The sequence below is a fragment of the Anticarsia gemmatalis genome, chromosome 1 (genome assembly GCF_050436995.1).
Source record: "Anticarsia gemmatalis isolate Benzon Research Colony breed Stoneville strain chromosome 1, ilAntGemm2 primary, whole genome shotgun sequence".
NCBI classification, from domain to species: domain Eukaryota; kingdom Metazoa; phylum Arthropoda; class Insecta; order Lepidoptera; family Erebidae; genus Anticarsia; species Anticarsia gemmatalis.
In genome coordinates, this window is record NC_134745.1 from 8,140,699 (window position 1) to 8,159,899 (window position 19,201).

Consider the following 19,201-nt stretch of genomic DNA (forward strand, 5'->3'; position numbering starts at 1 on the left):
TATAAATCTTGTGAGGCTATATCTATAATACTGAAAGGAAAAGCATACGACATGTTTGTTATATTTCGTTTTTACCAGAAACTACTACCTCTATAACAGGATCACCATTTTTCCATATAGTCCACAGCAAAACATAAAGTTTATCTAGTTGTTCAATATTCCGTTATTCCGTTTTCCTATCGAATCTGTCTGTGTGTAGGACGATCCGATAGGTTCTATTTATTGTGACGGACATGTCGGAATCTGTATGCACGTTGTATTACTGGCATGAATATTCGCGGGCATGCGGCGAGCGGCGCGGGCGCGGGCGCGGTGCCGCCTCTGCCAGAGGACAATAGAACCTTTGTTGCAACAATGCCCATTTCCGATTACCAGATTGAATCGCGACTGTCAAAGCGCTCCCATTCAAATAAGTACTGGTAAAATTAACACAATTTTTACAGCAATATTCATATTCTGTAGCAAAGTCTATTAAAACTGAAATTTTCCTTCTGAAAGCAAACTTGTTAAAAATACTGCTGGTGGAACTGTACAACAACATGACTGGAGTCGGGACGGGCGGAACAAACATAGAGAGAAAAAGTTTGATTTCGTTTATGGGGATGGGGAAGGAAAATCATTCTGCCGGCAATAAAATAAAAACTTATTAAACTGATAGTGATAGTTTTTCGATACATAAAAACGTGAAACCTGTCGGCAATTTGTAAACGTGTTGAACTTTCTTACTGCAAATAGCTGTATATGTACAGAACTGAATATTAACAAATCGATATCAACGAACAGGTTGAATTTGTTAATTTATAAATGCAGTTTATTGACATACATAAATACCAGACTCAATGTTTGCAAAGCTAGCGCGTCGAGTTTATAAGTGCTTAGTAGTTTAATGTTTTGTAAAAGCGGTGCTTAGCAAGAGGTAAGTTTGTTCCGTACGGTCGGAGCCGTCATGAGCTGTTTGCGGTCAGAAAGTTCCAATAGGAATCGAACTAATAATACAGCTCCATCGTTACAGCACTCGGCTCTGGGGATTCTCAAAGTTTCGTTGTTATTTAATTTAACCTCTCGTTATGCGGGCGGATGAGTAACGCGCAGTCTGCGAAACGACGCCTGGCGTACTCATTGTTGCGGAAATTTAGACGAATTTGCGACGATCGCGTTTCATTAAGGGGCGTTTTAGTGCGAAAGGAGCACCGCTTTTAATTCACAAAGCGAGTGCGGTGCGAACGTAAAACAAAGTTTCAGAGGGGTTCTTCGTTAGTTGCTCACTCATACAAGGTGGAGAAGCGCGCGCCGTCGAAACGCACTGAGTATGTTAATCGCGAGCATGTTTCAACTTCGTTCTTTATGTGCCTCCTATGTGTTATGAGTTCAAACTTTACCAAGTACGCTGATTCTACTATAACCAACTCCACACTGTTACAAATAAGCCGATATCTTTTATCTGTGAAGATTACACAGTTTGAAATCGTATTACTTACATATTACAATATTACTCTTACTAAATTTGTGCTTGGTTATCCACTCTAACATTGTAATAAATGTGTAAAGATATAAACATTTACGCTTCCTTTCAGTATGATATAACTATAAGAGGGCTCGTAGACTCGTAAAGCTCTTCAAATGTTTATGCGTTATAAAGTTGGAAAGAAATGATGAGGTGATACGTAACATTACGGGAGCAGGTGAGGCCACGAGGGCCGTTTATATTATACTTAGTACCGTCATTTCTCATGTTTATGAATCTTTGTACCCGTGAAAGCTGCTTAGAGGTTCCAAAAAATAACATGATAATATGTTGTGTCCTAAGAGAAGAATTTATACACGGAGTCTGTTTATAATTGCGAATTGTTAAATCACACAAATGTTGGCAAATTAGATTTTAATCTATTTTTAAACATGGATCTACACGTGTCGATGGAACTTTTTGAGTGGTATGGGTGGGTGGGAATTGCTAACCTTTGAACAGTAGGTATATGTTGTAAAAGTTAAAAGCTTCAGTATTAGGATCCTTAAAGAACTGAATAGCTCGTATGTAAAAGAAAACTGGATTCTACAGCTAGTTTTCATTCCACAAGTGATGTGCTGTTTTTCATGGAAAAGCGTAAGAATGCGTTTGAAATGCAAATACCGGTGAGCACAGACATTGCTCCAGGAATCCTTATGTGACAACTGCAGCTCTTTAACGAAGGCTGCTATTATTAGGTGACAAAAAATAATGGTACCGCAGCTTCCTCGTTCGTACGGTTTCATAGCGCAGAGAAGCGGATTGAGGCGCACAGTTATGAGCGTGCGAATTTTATACGTATTTAATGCAAATGTTACCGCCGACGACGTCACTAACGAATAAGAACTCAAATAAGCCAACGTTTGTACTTTTGATTATTCTAATAAACGTACTACAACACCTAAAATTATACAGTTAGGTTTAAGCTGTTTCTGTCTAAGTTGTTGTATAAAATAGATTCGACATTGCAAGAACCCGTATAACACATTACACATGCCAAATAATTTTCTATAGTAGTACCTATAATTCTCAGTAGGGATTGCTGAAGATTAATTTTGAAGTTTTGGAAGGTCAATTTGTTACTACATGTAAATGTATACATATGTAGTAGATTGATGTGTATTCATTGTAGCTTTAGTATAAATAAATTTAAGCAACCTTTAAATTCACTGACGTATCAAGTCATGCTGATCAACTATTTTTCTCTAGACTTATGATTAGAAAAAATAAATTAACTAAAAATGACCTGACAAATTGGTACATAATAACATAAAGGCATTGACCTCTACATAGTAATTACGGGAACGAAATAAAACCACAGTATCGCGCTTCGGCTTAAGTCGAAAATAATAATGACAGTATAATTAGTGTGGTCTATAATAAACAATGCAACGAACTAGTATTAATTCCCAGGCGAGTTGAAAAATGTTAAACTGGGGGCGGGGCCGGGCAAACGGAGGTGAGCCTTCATATGGGATACGTTACTCTCCGCCGCTTTACTGATTGTTGCCGAGACGGGCCCGCCGCGGGCTACCTGCCTTAATTTGAGACTCGAGAAATTACTCATAATAATAAATGTACCTACTAATTTTCTAGAGAAAGAAAAAATCTTTCGTTGAATTGCCTGGGAGTACTTGGAACTTACTGCCTATGACTCACACTTGAATAATTTAAAGCGCTACCCAAACCTCTTAAGGTTTACATGATTATTTCGTATTGCAAGAATGTTTTAAGCATGACGTCGGGCAGCTTTACCCAAGTGTAGTTCTCATACATATCCTAGGTTCGTGTGTGTTGTACACTATTCGCGACTCAGTTTTTGGCTAGTTTCCAGCTAACTACTCGGATCCAAGTCATCTGTTAAGTTTATTTCAAGGATATAGTGCTTAATGCATTACATTTTATATTCAGAACTGACTATTGAATACGATGGAGTGGGTGCATAATGGGCTACTGTAGTTTTTAACCGCAGACCGCGTATAAAAATATACATAAAACAAAATCTATGATTATTATCATTTCCGCTGGCTCCATGGGTTGATATAAAGCTGGAAGAAAACATTGTATAAGAGCGTTTCTCGATCGAAGTAATTCTCTGCGTGTGTTGTGAAGGTTTATCGTGTAGCCGCGAGAAAAGTGCGGCCGGTGTTGTGCAAACTTTACGACATCCGCCGGCCGAGATACGGCCTCTGATCAACTTATCCCCTAATGCTTCACATCGCACATGAGCCAGTACGCCACGTGCATCTCGCAAGTAATGCGTGCGAGTTATTGCGTAGTTGCCGTATAAAATTTCAGCTGGGTCATTTCACTTAATAGGAATTCGAATGACTGACTTCATAGAATTTCGCAATTTAAGAAAGTAATGACCCGAAATTAAAACCTATTGCACGTTTTCCTTTATTCCAATATGTGATTACGACTTTTCAATTTTCCTCGATATCATAGGTAACTATGAAATCCAAATATTTGAAATGTAAAATGTTCAATATACCTTTCAACAGGTCCACTGGTCCACCCTTATTAAAATACACCAGTATAATTTCGAGAGATCCCCATTCAATACCTAGGTACTCCATAAGCGCATTCCATTGAAATTCACAAAACGTAGTTTGGGCGTCATTTAGTAGCAGTTGCTACAAAGCCACTCATTCATGCAGTGAATCCGGACGAAATATTCACGTTCCGTTAGTCAAACGAACGAATACATACCTGTTTAGTACCTACTGGCTGATACATCTTCTGTTTTGGTTATTTTACACGTTGTGCCGATGATTTAGCTTGACGATAAAATAACAATCTAGGTATCGCAATTTAAATTAATCATTAACAATTACTCTGCTATGTTTGAAAATATAAAAAACATGTGAAAACTGAGTTTGAAATCAAGACATTGAGTTGAACAGGCAAGGCAAATGGACAAAGATTTGATTGCGGAGACTTTGGGCGACTACTTAATGCGTTCAGTCCGTGTATGGTTGTTGAAAATTTGTCACATCTACATCATAATTTTTAATAGCTTTATTGCTTTTTTTACTGTTTATTCTTTTTTGCTGGTTTTTTAAAAGTATTTGACGTACGGAAAACTATGGCACATACTACTTTAAAATGAAAGAAAGCACGCAAACATCTTATGGTGATCAGCAGTGTTTGAAGAAAGAAATTCCTGGAGTAAACGCTGCTTTATGCGGGACCTGCAAGGGGCTCCACAACTTTTCCACGTGCAGAATTGATAAGCAGTATTTACACTATTACAAAGCAGTTTAGAGTATGTGCGCAGGGCGGTCGCGCTGATGGCTCTGGCAGGCGTCACAAGACTCACGCGTCGCCATCAGTATGCGCGCGGCGAGTGCGTGTCGGCATGCGACGCCGTCCGCTCCGAGCACCTACCACTATGTTTATATCACCAATTACCAACATTTTGATAGGGGAATGCGTTGATCTTGCCCCTCTCGATAATCCGTCTTACACACAAATTATATTGAAATAAAAACAGTCCGTATTTTAAGCTTTCAAACGCGATAACCATTATAACCAACCTAGTACCTCGTTCAAAAGGATTTAAATACAAGCATTGCATAAACCGGCAGTGCCACTAACGACTCCATAATTGCCTCGCCTGTCGTTTGTCCTCTCCGCGGAATGAAAAGCTACATGATACTTACAAAAACGTGCCCTTTGATGTCCTTAAAATTATATTTTATTTCCTTAATCACAGGAATTACAGAAATAAAATCGTTCTAAAAAATAGAAAACGTAACGCCGAGAGGAATTTCTAAGAATAAATAAATTCTCTCTTCCTTTGTCTCATAAATCCTTTGTCTTTGCCTTATAAATTCTGTTTCTTATAAATCGCTTGTTATGCGCAACAACAAGACATAATTCTAAACAGTCTGTGTGTAACATTGTAAATGTTGGAAAAAAAATCTTTAAGATTTTTGTTGAGAACTGTTAAATCTCATTACCTCGATGCACATGGGAAATACGATACGTGGGAACGTGTCTGATTATTGTGGAGCGACATTATCGCGAGACGCGGGAATATTGGCGTATCGTCATATAGACGTCTTCGAGTGTGCAGTACCTACACATATCGATATTATCATGTGTATGTTCTCAAGAAAACAAAGGAAAAATCATCGAGTGCAACACCGCTAGAGCGGGGTGCAAACTGTACTGTAGCAGTGTAGCACGGAGCACAGCGGGCGCGGGGCCGGTCGCGCGCAGCCACGATGTCAATCGCGACTCCTCTTTTTACTTCCTGCTCAGTCAGACAATGGCGGGAAAATGTTTTCTACATGTGGGGACGAGCGGGGTGTGGGGTCAATAGCGGGAGCACTAATCTCTGTCGGGATCGTTCGGATTAATGGCTCGTATTGCCGTGTCTGTTGTTTGTTTCCACAATTCTTGGTTCCTCTTCTTCTAGTTTTAGAAGTTTCTTAATACGGGGGATTGAAGCTATTAGAATGATTTTACTTTTATACAATGGGGCCGTATTTTCCCTCTTTCTTTAGTTGTTTATTTTTATGATTGAATTCGCAGAGACTTGTTATTGTAGGCTTTACATTTCGTCATACTCAGCTATGTCATCTTTTTTATATTGTGTATGTATAGTTATATTTCAATTTGTTAAGGGTGTTAAAGAACAAATATGTGCACAAACCTGTGCTATTATGAGGTTAAGACGGGTACTTAATTTGTAAAGTTCCCGGAAAATGTAATGCGACATTGAAAAACAATGAAAATGAAAAGCCATCGAGCGCGTCCGAGCGCTCTTGACCGACTTGGAATGAACGCAACGCCAGCCAACAATTTTTCCAACGCCAAACTGACTTTTATTTAGTACAAGTTGAAAGAAAAATTAAAATGCTACCCCGTTTATATGAACCCTTTTGTTTGAAAACACTCATGAAGAACGTTGGATAAAATGCGCCCTATTCAACCAACAGCAAATATTTTGTTCAAAGTTTACACCAACTAACACCACCTCAAACTTTCAATCTACATACAAAATATACGATGTACGTAGAGGTATAAATTCAATAGGACTCACTCTCTACAGGTAGTTATCAAACATAGGTATAACCCTCGCATACAGTGCATGACCGAAAATTTAACGTTTTCTTTTTGTGTACGTAAAAAATCCAGCCGAATCAAATCCGCCTATTAGAGAGGGCGCTGGTACTAATTAAAATAAAATTGTTAAAACACAGAGGCGGGCGCGCTCTCTCCCCCACACCAGACTAACTTTTAACGAGGATATATTTGGTTTCGACCAACCCTTTGGTGATTTTACTATTGAGTCCGACTGCAAATAACTCCTTAATTGACTTCAAACAACTTCTGGCTTTGTGGATAGAATACCGAGGTTACTCTACCTCTTGTGTTGAAATTTACTGCCTACCTGTATATCGTTGGAGGCCGTATCCAAACACAATTAGTTGTATAATGTAACAAATTACACGTGTACGTTGAGTAATGATGGTGAAGGTATAAGTTACTGAGATTATTGTATTTCAGTCGTATATTTCGTCATGTATTTCTGCCAATGGTAATGCCACCTGAAGAGCTATACGAAGTTTCCTGTACAAGTACAGCTTCTTTGTACTCAGCAACATTCCTACCATCCGCTTGCTAAACTTCACCATGTTTACAAAGTGTGTCGTTTCTGTGTATAAATTGTCAAGTGCAGTTGACTTTCTTACAAAGTGGTGTAATTTGTTGCAGGTGTAGCGGGTGGTGGCGGGCTGCGGCGACGGCGGCGGGATGATGGACTGCCTGTGCCCCGCGCCGCGCACGCTGGCCTGCCGCGTCGTGCTGCTCGACGAGCGGGAACTACTGCATGAGATACAGGTACGTACGAGTGCATAATAAATTCTTCACAAAATATTGTACCACTTGAAATTTTTTACGCCAGAACTTTATCATACACAAAAATCTATTCCTTACTGCGCGATACGATATCATAATGTATCTCTTTTTCCGATACAAAAATGATAATACAAATCTTACGCCGCAAGTCGACGAGGGAGTTTTTATAAATCCAGCCATAACCGCAACGGACGTCCCGACACTCTCTCGTCCCGACGGATGCTGATAGTATTTTTCAATTTTCCCTTATACATGAAACAACGCGTGGATTTTTCTCCATTTCTCAACCCGCACTCTTGAAATGCAGCTATTCCGAGACGAATTATTTGAAGTACACCCAGGGGCTCAAGGAAGGTCTTTTATATGCGAAGCTCGGGTCCAAGGTGCGGGCGATGAATTCACTGAATCGTACGTCGGCTCTATGAATATTAAATTCTATTTGACTCGCATTGTCGCCGCGTGGTGAATGTGAGAGTGGCTCGCGAGCGACGCGCGGACCGCGCCCACCTCGTGCCCCGTCAACGCGTCCCTGGTGTTTACCATCACCACTATGGCTACATCAATCACGTATTCAAATGTAACTCAAATCGGTACTTATCAGCCACTGTAGTCGTCGCCGATAATTGCTACTTGTCCTCAAGCAAGTCCTATTGAAACTAAAGAATACATAATATATGGGTTCCAGAGTTGGAAAAGCCTCTCAGAGATAATACACATATAAGTCTCCATTGTAACCGTAAACAAGCGAGGAATTTATGCCAGAAATGCTTTTGTTCGGTCTGTATGAAGACCCGCAACTTGCTCGTCAAACAAATTCTCGAGATATATTGGGCTAAAATCATCCAATTTGGGTAAAGTGGAAGCGACGAGAGTTCGACGTTTCCCGCTAAATTGTATGGATATTTTAGATAAATCACCGTCCTTTCGTAAGTTTCCCCTATCTACAAAAGAACATTTGTCTTTAACGGATCTAGTGAGGACTTTTTTTGTCAGAGATAAAAATATTACCAGGATTTATGGCCGCAATGACAGAGAATTTCTCTGTAGATTTGACACCAAACAAATATATCTTTAGGTGACATTCATAAAAGAGGAATATCTGACGAACCAAAATACTAATAAATTATATTATTCTCCTATAAACCAGTCCTTATTTTTCGAAGTTTAAGAAACGTTGAAGTCCACTATTGTAACCCGTAATTGGTCAAGTTCCTGCTTAAGTTTATTATAGAAAATTATAGGTAAGGGACTGGATCGGATGATCTCATCTCGTGTTTATGTCGGTGCCTGAAATCGGTCATCATCTTAAAACATGCTTACGTTTCCGCTTACGTGTTGTAGTTTGTATCAGTACATGTTTATTCTTCGTTAATGTCAGCAACAACACCATGACCTTGTCATCATTTCATCATTCGAATTGAAAGCAATTTGACAATTGATTGTGCTACGAGGGTGTTGAGTGTGGAATTGTTAAAAGAAACAAGCTTTTCTATTGTCAAGACGATTGTGAGTGTCGAGCGAAGCGGACGAGGCGTTTTATTTGGCTCGGATAGTAAAGGGGAAGACAAGGAATTGCACAGCAATTTATGAAGCGGGCCTAGTGTCGCCGGCAAGTGGTGCGGGCTTCGACGTGTATTGTCGCGGCGGCAAATTGACTCGACGGCATTTCACGGTCTACTGCGCTGATGCACCTCGTTCCTAGCTCTGCTTTATTGATGACGTCTTCATTACCTCTCCCTTGACAATCAACCGGCACAATAGAACAGCCAATTACCTGGCTGTTCGTACCTGTCGACCGTTGATTAATTTCGTTTCTAACGAGATGATTTCGATTTCAAATTTATGCTAAAAGACCAGTGGGTCGTTTATTTCGTAGCGTGTGTAATGTGTCTTCATAATAACGAGATCATTTTGATTTGACTGTTGACATCAGTAAGGAGAAAGTCAACGCTTTGATGTGTATATTTTACCTATTCGTGCTAATTATTGTATCATAAATATAAATACCAGATGAATGTTTTTCATTAACATAAAATTATGTAAACGTCAGAAGTCGACTACTTTCTCTTGATATCGTTTAATCGTGGCGTACAATATCGAGGACGTCAATAAAAACACTTGTCGGATATGTTTATTAAAAAGTATTGAAAGATAAATGGTAGTATGTGTCGGTGGATGTTCTGTCGGACGGAGAGCGCGGCGATGGCCCGCGGCGGCTACATCGCGTGCACGTCGCCTCTGCTCTACCTACGCTGAGCTGCCAGATTTTGGAATCGTTTGTTATTTTTCGAGCTTCACGTACGCTGCTGGGAGCAAACGCGCTCTGTTATTAAATCATTTATTATTCAGCTCAACGAACTGTTTCGCAATTTTCCCACAAGCTCGGAAGCTCCTACAGGCAAATGTACACTTATAGTGATATGTTGTTTCAAACGCACGCAGCTCTCCTAATTGCGACTTATTTTGCCATCTGACTTTTTTATCTTGTTTCTCTGGAGGAGTAAGCTTATTACAATATGGATTTATATTATTTTCCATATCAATATACAGTTTTTATACTTAACATTAATGTGATTATATTCTTTTAATTAGCGAGATTGTATGGTTCTATAAACAAATATTTGAAAGCTGATGAAATCTTTTGTTAACTTAACATTAGTTAATTTAAACAACTAGGTGGTCTGATTTGAGAGTACTTTGACCATAAGGAAATTAAATATTATTCATATTCAAGTCACATAGGCTTGTTTTAATTCAGGATTTCACGTCAGCTTAATTATCAACGAAGTCTCGTCTTCTATAAAAGATTGATTACCTATTAATTTGCATGAGATTAAGCCGTTTGGTTGTATGCGCCACCGTCATTTTACTTGCTCCTACTCGTATTTACATACTAATAGAGCAACTTCGTCGGAACAAACATACTATTAAAACTATGGCTAACACTCAGATAAACCGGATGGGTAAAATATCATCTTTGGTTTTTTTACTTGTTTAATCAACTAATGCATTGCCTGATTCATGGGAACGGAGTATCATGACTTCAAAATTATAGGTTTACTGCTTATTCACATGAGATTCTTCTAAAATTATTTTACATGTTACAAAACTACAAATAATACCTAAAACCAAAACAAGAAAGATAAAAATGCCCTTTTCGAGTAGTTTCGGAAAAATGTTAAATGGCACGTTGAGAAGTAGTTACCGTGTCACGGCGAGCTCAAGCGCACGCAAGCCCTCGCGAGATGCGCGTGAGAGCCTCTTCGTTCGTCTGTAACCGATTATTATGCTACCAATACTCGACAGTTCCGACTACTGGTGTTACAGGTCCCGCATTAGCCTAATTGTGGAAACCTGAGCATCGAGAAATGCTAATCAGAGATAGCCCGACTGCATTATTGCTCGCGATACCATTTGATTTCTAACAGTTTAAACTACTGGTCCGGATCAGTTTCTTATTTCTTCGCAGAAACCGTGCATTTCCGTGGCGTCGGCAGTTCATTTAAATTGCAAATCTTTGTCTATAGAGTATTAATTTGAATATTTTTATCTAATAAATTTAAAGCGACGCTGGTAGCAAACAAACAAGACGGCGCTTTTGGTATTTATACTGAGCATTACTTTATAATTTGTTTTACCTTAATTGCACATCAAAACATAGCAGCAATAAGCTTCGGGCGTACCTAAGCGGAATTAAAATAGACAAGAATTTCTAGGAAGGCATTCCTCAGGCGATGCGCGAATAATGAGCGTTTATTTTCGCCAAATTAAATTAGAACAATAAATTCGGGTAACTACGTCGTTATGCCAAATTCGAATGGTTCTTTTACGTGCAAACTATTGATTAAATTTAGACCCTAAATGAAAGCTATGACCTTGTCTATTATTCAGGTTGTTGACTATGCCTCTTTATTTATGCTAATATAATTGATGACAGCCGACAGACAGCAATTGACTTATAAAATACGAGCTTTATTAGAAAGTGTGATGTAAAAATGTCTGCGAGATTAAAACGCTAAGCAGTTTCCATAAAGAAACGTTTGATTAATGAATGAATACAATTTTGAATAAAATATTATTTGGCTCATTTTTTAGAGATTTGATTTGACATTTTCGTTATGTTGGTATCTAATTTGTTTTGATATTGCAAATAGACTGAATATCTTTTAATTTGGGTAAGGAAATAATTGTTTAATCAAGGACGCAATGTCTAATGAGTGCTTTTCGTCATTAAATTGATAATTATGAATTCATTTTATAAGAAGAAAAAGTAGATTAACATTAGAAATAAGGCGTGCGGATTATAAATGAAGAATGTTATGTGATGATACTGTTGAATGTATTTGTAAATCGATATGTTGATACGGTTCTCTAATGGGAAGGGTAACCGCAGCGTTGTTGCTTCTGTGACTTGCGGTTAAAGTTAATCGTTCAAAAAACATTCTGTTGTAAACCTCGATCCCGAACGTGTTGAGAACAGGTAGACAATTACGTTCGATATTTTATATAGTAATGACTTTATCACTACGTATTATAAAAAAGTCTACCACGTCTGTCGGTCTGTCTGTTTGTCTGTTCGCGGTAAATTCAAAATCTACTGAACGGATTTTCATACGGTTTTCATTCATAGATAAAGTTATTCACGAGGAAAGTTTTAGTGTACAATGAACTAAAGGTTTGGATGAATTGTGGTGGTATACGTCAAAAAAACCGGTCGGGAAAATGTCCGCCTGGTCCGCTAGTGCAGTAGTAATTCTCAGTGATGTTGTAGTGCATTATTAATTAACAGTTACGTGCGTTGTAACAGAATATTCAATTAATATTACATATTGAATCAAAAGAGGGATCACAATATAAAATTACACGTTCAATGTTAAAAGTTACATGAACATTAATTATTAAGCTAGCAATTGGTTTTTAATACGAAACGATTGACTGAAATGTTGTACGTTTTTTAATTCCTCGTTTATTATTTAGCTACAATATATATTACTTACTTTATTTTTATATCTTCGGCGACTAACTTGCGACTGTTTTTATTTTTGTAAAGTTTGGGTCATTAATTTTCAAATTTTATAGCAAAAAAAATAATTAAAGCAAAAAACTATAGCCAGATATTAACATTACAACTACGTAGTTATCACTATCTAAAATTAGATTATGCCAAGAAAATTCTGTATACAATATAATACAGTTGCTACGCAAGTTTACCATCTGAACATATTGTTATAAGTCACCATGTGTCTGGTCCTGGGGAATTCCACACAGATATTTTAGCCAGGATAATACGTTGGCAACCGCGGTGATTAGTGACTTACACGTTGGACACAAAACGAAGTGTTAAGCATACGAAAACTAACAATAAATAGTGTAAGCATGCCCTTAGAATTAATTCAGACGACGTTGCTTTATTACAATACTGAATGAATTATAAACCTACTTAAAAGACACTTGTACTAATTTGTGACTTTTAAAGCGAAATGTAGTCGGAATAAAGAAAATAATCCGCAAAAAGAGGCCGAATTAAATAAAAAACACATAGCAAATACATGTCGAGGGCGGAAAAGGAAAAGGCAACGTTTTGATATCTCAGGTCGTTTATGGCGTATCGTTATAATATTTTTTAACAATGGTAATGGGGAAGACTCTCGCTTCGAAGGGTTTTATGATATTATGTTGGATATTTAATGTAATTGTATTTGTTCAGGATAACAACACCGGTCAGGCGTTGCTGGACGTGGTGTTCCGCCATTTAGACCTCCTCGAGACGGCCTATTTTGGCCTGCGCTACGTCGATCAAGATAATCAAACTGTAAGTATTTCTTTGAACTTCATATTTAAACAGTCTTAAAAACAAAACAAAATGTACAGGTATTCTACTAACAAGAAATCCTAAAAAGAAATCAAGCTTTGAGTACTTTTAAAATAAAAACTATAATTTGGTTTTTCGGGTACCTTAAAATAAAGCTATTTCTATAAAGCATAAAAATACAACAAATATATCTTCGTGTTTATCCCACCATCTGTTTCTGATCTATGAAAAATATTTCAAGTAACTTCAAAGCTTGCTAGCTTGTACATTTTTAGAATAACAAACAACTTATTTTAATTAAACGTGGCATTAAAACAAAATACCTTTGTAATATATTTTAGAATGAACATAATAAATACTTATCATAATTTTCGAGACTTAGTTAAATGCCGACCGACTTACTGGTAATATAGACGACCAACGATTGATAGTTTAAGGAGTATTTACATATTCAAGTAGATACGATCAATTTAATTACTACCGATTAATTTAATAGAACGAAAAATCGGTTTCCTGTGATTGCCCAACAGCCAGCTTTAAATCGCTTTAACATGTACAAATAACGCAAAGGCTTTTGACAGGTTGCTAGATCGACAAAAACGAGTATTATGAACGGTAATCTATTTCGCTTAATCGACTTACAACTTGTACGGAAAGTAAGATATTGATATAATTATATTTTTTCCCCTTAAGCGTGGATCTCGGCTAAAATACATTGCTTTTATGTTACTTTAACATTTCTAAGATTTGTCTACTTCACGGGAATCATACAGATAAGACAAGAAAGGTTTATTTTGATCTAGGTCTGTCGGTACTTTTTAATTTTTTTTTAATTCTAATTTTAAATACTGATTATTGTGCTTTGTGTTCGATTTATAATAAAATCAAATAATGACGAGGCATTTTGGAGGTTACCTGTAACTGGCTCCTATTTTTATGTAACCTCATTCTATCAAGTCTTAAAATAAGAACTCTTTGGAGTTAGACTCTGAAAAAAGTTAATGGAACCTTTTTTTAAAGGTTATCTACACGTGTTGTTCTCGCAATTGTTATTTATTTTAAGAATACACAAGTACATACCTCTAAAGTTTTCGATCAATTTTTTCCTTAACTGATCGATCATTTGATAAGCGACGAAACTTTAATATAGATGTGCTGTGCCTATAGGTTAAACTTTGAACCAAATCTTTTTATGTATGTCACTAGCAAATTCGAGGCGCCCATAGCCAGTTGCGCTCACCGGTCGGTAAACGATCTGTGGGTTAAGCAACCATTGGCGCGGTCATTCCATAGATGGGTGACCGCATAGTGGTATTTGAACTGGGCGTCTCCGTGCTTCGGAGGGCACGTTAAAAGTCGGTCCCGGTTGTTGTCTACTAAGATAACAGTCGTTAAGCCACGTCAAAGGCCTCTCGGGCGGCTTGAACAACTTTGACACTAGTTTGACCACTAACCATACGACAAACAAACAACTAGCAAATTATACATTTCAATCTTCTTTTAAAAAGATTCATATATTCGTTAATACTACTGGAAATGTCCTTATCGCTTATATCGCTAGGTTATCCATATCGGAGACAACGTACTATTTACTGTTCGTGTTGGCTTAGCTATTATGAAATATTGCATGAAAAATTTTGCAGTGCCGAGTAAATAATTTATGGTAAGTAGATTTTAATAACAAATTACGTAGGCATTATAGAACTGAGTGTAGGAAGTAGTTTTGCGGGACTCAGGCCGATCGGAATATATCCTTAGAAATGATTAAACGTAGCTATTATATTCTCTTTAGAAATTGCAGTTTTATGTCTAAATCTACTGTAATGCTTTTCACGCAAGTTGTTTCAACGTAGTTATGTACGTACTTTACTATATACCCATACTTAATTGCTTGTTTTTCTGAACAGCATTGGCTGGACGCCGGCAAGAGACTGCGGCGCCAGCTTCGAGGCTCAGACCCTCATACATTCTACTTTGGAGTGAAGTTTTATGCGGCGGACCCATGCAAGCTACTAGAAGAGATTACCAGGTAAGCATCGAAAGCCACCCTACTATCCTACTAATATTATAAATGCGAAAGTTAATGAGTATGTATGTATGGATGTTACTCTTTCACGCAAATACTACCAAATCGATTACGATGAAATTTGGTATGTAAGTAGCTGAAGACCCAGAATAACACATAGGCTACTTTTTATCCCGGAGTTCCCCAGGAATCGGGATTTACACGAGAAGGGTTTCACGCGGATGGAGTCGCGGGGGGCCTTTAGTGATCAATAAATCGCTAATGATAATGTTATTATAATCATAACTGTCTCTTAAGCGGACATCTGATTTGACACAGATGATTCAAGCGACGTTGTGTAACAATAGGTCTATATTTCTACGTTATACTGAGTTTTTGAAAGTAAACGAGTATGTACGTTATGTACACTGAGGGGAAATTTTAATATCTCTAAGCCGATTAAACAGATAGGAAATTTTATATTTCTAAGAATTGTATACACCTAGTCTAACTTTGTAAATTAAACTATATTATCATCTTTGCTAAGCCCTTGGATACAGATAAATCAATAAGATTACGAACATAACATTTTTTTACAGGAAATGTACCATTAAAAGAAAACGTTAACATTTTTTGTAACCAATTTTTTATCACGACTAATGACTTGGTCATATTCATTAATGAATTATTTCTATAATGATATCTGGATAGATTATCAGTTGAAAACATGTTTTTTACTACCAATATAATGATAGATACATGTTTTGAAATACATCATTACAAGTCGAACGTTACCTCATTTAAAGTTTATACAAAGCTTGTTAATACTTCGTCAATAATTCGTGGATTTTATTATTATCAATCTTCCTCTGTATCGGGAGCTCAAACGTGTTTGAGTTTTAATAAGAACGTGTACATTGTTGACCTCCATCCATATCGAGCGCACAGTCCTACATATGTCCATATTTATACCTTTAATCGTCCTACGTATTTGTTATTATAATGAGTTCCAGTAAAACCGCTAACTGCATGTGAAAATCAAATTAATGGTTGAACATTAACAAATTTTATAGAGCGATATTTATTAATGTGGTTTTCCATCAAAGCGTCGAGTGTGTGTGTATACTGTATAAATTGCACGTGTCGAGACGCGTACTAATGTAAGTAAGGCTTTCACAATATCGTTGATATAGCACATTAATTCAGGAGCGCGCCTGGATGAAATCGGAAGTGATAATAAAACACATCTGTGTTCTTGCCGTGTGTCATCCTGTCGTGTCAGCATCTCACCACCGCGCACCGCGCTCCGCTACCGTCGACTTTCTGTCGACCGACGCTCTCTGTCACAAACACTGAAGTAATAAAGTGACATAAATATCCTTTTTAATATTCAATGAAGCAAGATGTAAATGACGACACGAATTTATTTATAGGCTAATGTCGTTACTGAGCTTTACAATCAACATGACAACAACTTGACTCTATTTTATTAAAACTCGCTGACTGCGTAGGTTTGTCATGTGTTTGTCTACCATTAAACTTGGACACCATAAAAAGTTTTGCTCATTATCAAGAAATACAGAGCTCGGAGAGTGGCCCATTATTTCCACATATAACGAGATAAAGCTGAGAGATAGAGGGATGTAATTAGTGTAACGTTGTGAGGACAGAAGCAAGACTTATAAGCACATTGGTGTTATAACTACAGCGGCTACATAACGACATTAGCTGTTGTTATTATAACAACAACGCCGCTCGGATTGTGTACTTACACGTTGACATAACTAAGAGACATTGTGGTTGCGATGAAATACGACACGCTTATTACGTACTTACGTTATTACGTAATGTCTCTGCTAGTAAATTAATTATGCTCTACGTATTCTTTCACCTCGAACTATTAAAATGCGTGCTCATAAAAAAGAATGAAGTCTGGTAAGGGTACAAAAGAAGGTGTAGTGCTCTCGCAATAAACCCGGTGAGCTCGTAAACTGACGTGGCTCTGATGAAATGAATGGGGCTAGGCGGTGGCGTGCAGCGCTCGACTGTCAATGGTACAACATAAACAGAGGAATTTCATTCCATGGACAGTTTTAATTGGACACCTTTTATGAAATTGGCTCTGTATAATATTTGCTATTCAACGAAACAAGAGGCTGCTAATTTTTTTCTATGGGGCTACAATTTAATTTACAGCCTAAATATCTTTTGAAAAGCTCGACGAAACTTTCGCCTACTCGTATTTCCTTTAAACTTTACAACAAAGGCTACAATTGAAGTCAGTTAAGTGGAATTTTGAAGAGTTTTCATTTATTCTTTATTTTATTCGCTGTGGATGCTGGGTGGGTGCGGGGATGTTTTATTAAAATTTCGTTATTACGGTGTTGACGGTGCACCCCCGGCGCCCGGCGCGGCTCGTCCGATCTGCGTCTTATATCAGTACGTACAACACGGGGAAAACGTCTTCCTTTAGGTAAGGGCCGCAGTTTAATACTCGTAAATTCTTTGAAAACCTTTGCCTTGATGGTCTTTTAATATTTAATTTCCCTTTAAGGGCAATCTTTTGCAAAGCTTTTACCAAGTTCCATCGCGCAGTGAAAGAAAAAAGGAAAAATGGGGTGGATAGATTTATAATTTTCTTAGCTTAAAATTAAACAGTAAATGTGTAGCTTAGGGGGCAACACGTTGTAGAGGAGAAAGAGTTAAGTTATTTTATAATATGTATTGTACGTAATACTTGTGCTGTGCAGGTACCAGCTGTTCTTGCAACTGAAGCAAGACGTGCTTCGCGGCCGACTGCCCGTCAACTTCGACCTCGCCGCTGAACTTGCCGCCTGTGTCCTACAATGTGAGTCACTATTTAATATATTGATATTACTATCATATTTACTACATGTGTAAAGCATTCCATACAAATATTTAACTTTATCGTACATCCTTGCATGCAGGTCAGGATATGAAAGATAAAAAGCGGTAAAAGCGTGTGAGTTTCCGACAATACAAGTATCCGTGAAAGTCAACGGAACTTAATCCCAAAACACCGCAATTTGTATAATTAAAGTAGGTTACTATTATTTGTGGAACCGAGGATACTGTCTTCGAAAGTACATTTGCAACTTTCCTAAAAACTTGCAGTAAAATCCATTCAAACTTCTCACTATTGTGGTTAGGGAAGAATAAACAAGTCGGTACATTAAAGAGAACGACTTGAAACTCTTGTCTAAGGCCAATAACGAATTTCAGTTTGGATTTAATCCGATGGTACTTGGGAAGTATATTCGTTGTAAACATCAGCGACACAAATTAGAGTTAGTCGTTGTAGTGTGGGGATAGTGGCAGTAAAATCCGCAAGTGCGACCCGTGCTTCGGTTACAAAGTGCCTGTGAGACTACGAGGCGACTAACCCTCCACCCCAGCTCATTACACATCGAGCTTAGATTTTCCTAGTCAACCCTTGCGAGTTCCATGTTGTTGATGTCATGAAAATTCCTTTTTTGGTATGGTTAGTGTTCAGCCTGGTTTCAAAGTTATTTAAGTCATTCGAAGCAACTTGGCGACTGAACTCTATATATTTTTTCACAACAGGTGATATGCAAATAATACAAAAATAACTCCATTACTGTGACTTGAAAACGTTTTCAAACACAAAACAGAAAGATTTTCAGAACGTCTATGAGTATAGTATTCACTATTATACGGAGCATTTCGTTTAGTTCCCTTGCACAATCCTCGTCAGCTTTCGGTAATACTCTCGCGACCAAAAACCAATAGTAATCCCCAATATCCATTGCGATGGAGATCTGATTGTAGGTACCCGCCCCAGTCATATTATTAGCAACTGCAGATGAAGCGATTTCCAAACTCAATTCCATTTCGGCCACTGAGGCAATTTATGAAGTAATAATAGTATCGAAAATGTTAATAATTCCCGCTGCTTTATACTTAATGCAATGTTCATGGTTGTAAGAACAATAAAGTTAATCAGTTACGTAATTATTGAACAATGAGT

The 19,201-nt window shown here is 37.6% G+C and overlaps 1 protein-coding gene across 9 annotated transcripts in view; it reads left to right on the forward strand.

Moving 5' to 3' along the window:
* Positions 1–19,201, forward strand: part of LOC142974457 (band 4.1-like protein 4) — a 40,049-nt gene that overhangs the window by 5,314 nt on the left and 15,534 nt on the right. For all 9 annotated transcript variants that reach the window (XM_076116791.1, XM_076116828.1, XM_076116838.1 and 6 more), the window contains exons 2-5: positions 7,232–7,357; positions 13,083–13,187; positions 15,095–15,216; positions 17,943–18,040. In XM_076116791.1, the coding sequence (XP_075972906.1) occupies positions 7,271–7,357; positions 13,083–13,187; positions 15,095–15,216; positions 17,943–18,040 (412 nt within the window). In that variant the 5' untranslated portion in view covers positions 7,232–7,270. The remainder of the gene's footprint in view (positions 1–7,231; positions 7,358–13,082; positions 13,188–15,094; positions 15,217–17,942; positions 18,041–19,201) is intronic.